The sequence below is a fragment of the Tarenaya hassleriana genome, unplaced genomic scaffold (assembly GCF_000463585.1).
Source record: "Tarenaya hassleriana unplaced genomic scaffold, ASM46358v1 Cleome2, whole genome shotgun sequence".
Lineage (NCBI taxonomy): Eukaryota > Viridiplantae > Streptophyta > Magnoliopsida > Brassicales > Cleomaceae > Tarenaya > Tarenaya hassleriana.
Window position 1 is genome coordinate 3,036,897 of NW_010965372.1, and position 6,280 is coordinate 3,043,176.

General features: G+C 29.8%; 1 protein-coding gene across 2 annotated transcripts; it reads left to right on the plus strand.

Moving 5' to 3' along the window:
* Positions 1 to 409: 409 nt before the first annotated feature.
* LOC104811937 (probable membrane-associated kinase regulator 6) lies at positions 410 to 1,800 on the plus strand. Of its 2 annotated transcripts, none has more exons than XM_010538824.1 (2): positions 410 to 1,322; positions 1,468 to 1,800. In XM_010538824.1, the coding sequence occupies exons 1-2, from the start codon at positions 647 to 649 to the stop codon at positions 1,476 to 1,478; spliced, it is 687 nt and encodes a 228-aa protein (XP_010537126.1). In that variant the 5' UTR covers positions 410 to 646; the 3' UTR covers positions 1,479 to 1,800. The 2 variants fall into 2 exon arrangements, with proteins under 2 accessions (XP_010537126.1, XP_010537127.1); XM_010538825.2 differs by having other exon boundaries at positions 1,471 to 1,800.
* The last annotated feature ends 4,480 nt before the right edge of the window (positions 1,801 to 6,280 follow it).

Sequence of the window (6,280 nt, forward strand, 5' to 3'; positions counted from 1 at the left end):
AGAGAAAAAAATAAACCAAGTAGATAACCAGATATAACCAACACTAACCGATGGACATTACCTCACTCGTTATTATCAATTAGTAGATTGTTAATAGAGATCGTTGGTTCGAAGCCTTGTTAAAGATTCACGTACAAATCGTCCCATGCATGAAATAAGATGCTTCAACGAATATGTTTTGTTCATAATTAGTTTCTTGATATATCCTTATCGAACCGTTATTTTTTTATTTTTTCCTTTCATTGGAAAACTCAAGAGTCAAGACTAAATTTCGGAGTGTAAAAACATAAAAATAAATAAATAAATATAAATAAAAAGGGGGAAGTGAATGCAACAATACATAATGAGAGTCTAGTAGGGGCTCACAAACTCTTGTGTTTCTTTTCTCCTTTTCCCTTTCCAATTATTAAAATCTATTGTCTCTTACCAAACAAACCACATAAATATTACTGTTTATTTACAATAATATATATATGATCTGCATGTGTGTATGTGTGTATATATACACTGAAACATATGTTCCCAGTTCGAACATTGTTTGTCTCGGACAGATATCTCTGAATAACCCAAAACCCATAAAAAAAAAGGGAAGAAAAAGCAATATCCATCCTCTAAAAATAAAAGAAAAAAAAATCAAGAATCCGCCATGGAAGATCAAAAACAACCAGCTTGCAAGCCTCTTCCTATAGAAAGCTTTTCATGCAGTTGGTTAGTTAACTTCCCATCGTTGGAAAACATCGGCAACTCAACAAGGACATCTGTAGATACGTACGATGATTCTTGTTCTTACATCGAGATGGATCCGAGGTTGCCTCCTTCTAGAAGATTCTTCGTCAGCCCTAAAGATCGGAGCTTCAAGTTCGACAACTTCTCCAACTCCGAGTCCTTAGCCCACGCCGACGAGCTCTTCTGCGACGGCTACGTCATGCCTCTATCCACTAACTCCGCCGAGGAATCTCAGCCGTTGGATTCACCGTCAGAGAGGCCCGAGACGATGATGAGAACCGTCAGATTGACGAAGAGCAAGTCGTCTTCGTGTTCAAGGAGGTTTCGGAGTGTGTCGAAGTGTGTTCTGTTGAAGTATATTGATTTCTTGACGCCATTGTGTCGAAGAATTCGGAATTGCAAAGCTTCTAGACCAAACGGAAGCAATGGAACGAAGGACGGTTACGATTCGAGGATTCGTGTCACGAGAAACCGAGTTTATTCCGATGAGACGACGACGGCATCTCCGAGGATGAGCGTCGCTGAAGACTGGAGAAGATCTTGTGACTCCGAGAGCTCGATCTACGAGGCTGTTCTTCATTGCAAGAAATCATTTGGTAAGAAAATCATCTTCACATAGTTCAATCTTTTGATTTGTGGATGTATACGCATACCCTTTTGTGATATTGTCATGTTGGAATCAATTTAGGGTTTGGTTTTATCATCTAACCTTTTTCCTCTTTCTGGGTTTTGTTATTTTAGCAGGAAAATGAGAGGAATCCATGGCCGAAATGAGAGCATGCAGGAGCAGAAGTAGAGAAGAAGATAAGCTTGAGAGAAGCAAATATACACAAACTACACATGGGAAGCAATCAAGACGGAGAGAGAGAGAGAGAGAGAGAACAACTTGTAATCTGTCTTCTTGTTCTTTCTTTCTTTCTTTCATTTCTCTAATCTCATGAGATTGATGTGATAATGTGGATTGTGTCATGTGACGTGGATCAAGAATGTTTGTGCTTTTACATGATTGGGCAAATAGGGTTTTTTTTTTAATCATTATTGGCTCAGCAGAATCAGAAATTATATATTTTCATACTCTTTTTTTTTTTTTTGGTAATTTATTTTTCAAATGTAATAAGGATGACCCCATTACATTTTACCTATTTTGTCTAACATGTTTGCTTTGTCCAATGGAACCCCATAACTCCTATGTGCAATTTTTATTTTATTTTTTGTTAGGACGTGAGGTGGGTTCAATATTTCCACTTACTCGAGAGATATTATATAAGTAGATTTCGAAATCCAAATATTATTATTTTTTCTTGTATAATTGTGTTTGTCATTTTATTGCATTTAACTTCCTTTTATCATTAGTTGTAACACTTGCGTCATCCATGATTATTTATGCATCATATTATAGAATATAATTATTCCTTTTTGTTCATAAATTCGAATTACCTTATACTTAATCCACTTACTAAGTGACAGAGTTAGCCAAATTATATATTGGAAAAAAAAATGTAACATAATATTTGAGTGACAAACGCACGATTGATTTTTATTTATTCAGATAAATTTTTTTAACAATATGTTTTTTTTTTCAATTTTATTTATTTATTTTTACAACGACATAGTATTGTATATGGGACCACACTATATATGTAAACACCATAATCCGTAATACTACTTATAGGATTCAAACCAATGATCTCTCAAAATTTGTGTCGATGAAATCTATTAAGCGTTTCTTTTGGGGCACTTTTTTTTTTTGTTAAAGGGCACTTTTAAGTTTTAAGTAAGACTTTTTTCCATCGAAAAATTAGATTATATTCCTATAATTGATATTTTTTTCTCTATCTGTATTTTTTTTTTCTTCAACCATTCATCACGAAAGCATTCAAATTAGATAACAAGGAAGAAAAAAAGTCTATAAAAGAACGTGAAATGTATGATAATATATTGGATTTTAACAATTATCTAATTAATACAAGTTCTCCCCAATAAAATAAATTAAGTTATTATGTCTTTGAAAAATATACATTACTAAATTTGAATAGTTCAACCGGAGAAATGGATTGCAAAGTCGCGAATTGGTTAATAAGTTAATGAATTAGTAATTCCGATACACCATCTAGATTGCATATATAAGGCTTATTTGTAGTAATTAATATATAATATTAATTTCTTTCACCTCAATATAAAAATAAAAATAGAAAGAAAATATCAGCTGTCTAAAATAAAAATGTAACATAACATTTGAATTAATAAGTCGTTATCGTTTTCTTTTTTGTTTGGACCAATAATTAAAGCTTTATATGTAAGTCTATGCTTTGAGAGGGGACAAGTCTATATGGTTTTCCCTTACAGAAAACTTAAATTTAAAGTGCCTAAAATTAAAAAATTATAACAGACCAAAGGACCCATTTAAAGTAATTTACTTTTATAACAATTGCCTATATCTTTGTAGTACAAGATCTGCAGGGCTATGCAATAGGGTACACATATAGATATGTATATTATATGTTCGAAATTGAAATGTCAAGTACATATATTCAAAATTGAAATTATTATGGCAAATGGCTGTCCCTCCAAAAAGACAGACAAAAAGATTTGCTTAGGCATAATTTCTTCTTCTTCTTCTTCATTTCATCAATTTATCATTCCAAGAAGGTTGTTTATTGATTAATGAAAGCTATGTAATAAAAAAAATATTCTTTTATAATAAATTTTAAATTTGAAATAATATTTTTTTTTAAAATCTGAAAGTCATTTGACTCAACTGCATCTTTCATCATGGAAGTCCATATTTTGTATTTTTGTTTATCAATAAATAGAACCATTCTAGATAAATTTCGATTTCAATGGTTTAATTAAAATAAAAATAAATATCATGTGAATATGATTTATATTTTTTATATACAAGAAGGAAAAGTGAGATTCTAGAACTATTCTACATATTTTCGAGAACAAAACAAAGATAAGGAAAAAAAATAGAGAATTATTTAACATGTAAATAGAGGCATTAGAAAAAGGCAAGAAAAAAAAAAAAAAAGAGGCAAGTGATATTCACATGTCATTGAGACAAAACAAGGAGACATTGACAAGTAATATGTTCTCATAAAATCCAAAGTCTTTTCATAAAACACTTGTTTCTATGTATCTTCCTCTATTCATCATTTGTTCAACTTTTATTCTTTTATGTATTATCTCCTTCGACCATCTTATTGTAACCCTTAAAACATGTATTGGTTCCGATATATACAACATTTTCATTTTTAAAGAATGAGAATTTTTTTTTGCGGTATATGGGTTCTTACATTAATTTTGTTCGACTTTTTTGAAAGATGATAACCCTAAATAAATGTCGCAATCAAACAATATCGCCAAATGATTCTGTTTTTACCCAGAGTTCGGATGAAAAAGCATTTTGTGTTTTTACCTTACCGTTTTACCATCCACATTTGGATTATGGTCAAATGATTCCTTTGTTTTTAAAGATGCTGCTTTCGACAAATATTTTCAAATTTGTACCACAAAAAAAAAAGATATATAGTAAAAGTACATATTCACAAACCCCAAATCACCAAAATCAGGGGTAAAAGAAGGAACATTACAACCAAGTCTATGAACGATATGTATCTCTAAAATCCTTACAAAATGTAGCATCTATAACACCATAGGCATATGGTGTTCGCATGATTATGGTTTCCCTTTTTCTTATTTTATTTATTTATTTTATTTTGGTTATTGCAGAACATAACAATTAATTACATGTCTCTTCTTTTATGTTGTTACATATAGGATTAAAAGCAATGGAGGAACCAAAATGGAAATGATTATGCCTAAAAAACCCGACAGCAAAACACTAACCTTTACTTCGAACTAGATTGGTGATGATGATTAATATATAACAGTGTTTTACTTTAATTTATTAATTAAGTGACTAATTAATCAATCCTCGGTTTCAACAATATAAACGCAGGTCCAAAACATCAATTAAGGAAATTATATAAATTAGGGTTTGCTTTCTCGTAAAGTCATCAATGGCTTCTCGTACTATCATAAGATTGATTACGAAGGAATTAATTAAGCATAGGGAACCAATTTCTTAGTTTATGCCTTTTGTCGCCAAAACATTTTACGTCAATTTCGCTCCGGAGTCATCGTATTTTACGGTTTAGGAGGTATAATAATTCTCATAAGTTTTTGAAATTAATTAAGAGAATGACATAATCGAACCCTTTTGAATGTATTATTTTCCTTCATATTGTCTCCCTATTTTCCTCCAATCCAAACATCGTCTACGCTAATTTGTCAAGAAATCATACATACGGATTTAAGAGTTTATGACAACAGGACAGGATACTAAGTTTTTATGATCAAAATATAACAACTGATGCAACATGTTGGATAATATTATTTAAACACATATTTGGTAGTTCAACCAGTGAAACGGACATAAAGCATGTATCCCGCTCTAAGTTTGAACCTCAAGTTTATAAAAAAAAACGTATAATCCAAATCACATGGTTGATTTTCGGTCTCAGGATTAATTTGAGTCTTGGTACATAATATTTGGTTACCCAAAAAAATAATTATTTAATTTTATTAAATATTTTGATACATCCTTTAAATTTAAAGATATAAGAAATAACTATTTGAGGTTGAAATTGTGAAATAAATAACTAGTTTTGAAGATATAACAAAGTAAACGGTTTGATTGTTGGTTGAATGATATTGATTTTTTTTTTTAGATCCAAAAGTCCGATGTACGCCTGTATCTCTAATATGGTGAGGTAGTTTTGAAAAAAAAAATATTATATCTTTTTATTTGTGTTTCTTATCTAATTATGCATATGCAATATATTAGCTATCTAAAATTTTAGATATAATTTTGTAAAAACTTCTCAACATGAATTTGTTATGATGGTTCCATACAGATGGTAAAACATTAAAAATTATTTCACAAATTAAAATTTTAAAACGGATATTATATCATATAATTTTCAACATATTTTTATCATTTGCACCTATGCTTTAAATTTTAAATAAAATTATATTGGTGTAAAAATGTTTAATAGTTTGCCATTTATATTTTGCATGTAAACAATCAAATATGATATATTTACTGCGAAAATTTAATTTTGTATAGATTTTGAGAAAACTTTCTTAATATAAATAAGAAAACCTTAAGTTGTCACATTACGTTTCCATGAATAACAATTTTTTTGGTCGGAAAAATGAAGCCCAATTATGTCTTTACATGCATGTATTCAATGTAATATTGTAGGAAATTATAATTAGTCTGATTATTACATAAATTAATTGTATTTTCTATTTGTGTGAGATTTTATAACATCTTGAAGGGAATATTGGAATATTGATATTAACTAAAATAAATGAATATTGGGGATAAGGAATAAATACGCTTAAAGAATATGATGTGCAATTTGATTATGAGATGTAAAGGAATCAATGACTTTTTTGTGTGTTATTTTTTTGTAGTTTGCGAAATTATTAATTTAACCATTATTCAGTTATTAATAATAAAATTGTTTATGAATTTTCACCGCAG

Excerpts from the sequence above, each read along its gene's own strand:
- LOC104811937 (XM_010538824.1), top strand. The coding sequence starts at position 647 with ATGGAAGATCAAAAACAACCAGCTTGCAAGCCTCTTCCTATAGAAAGC.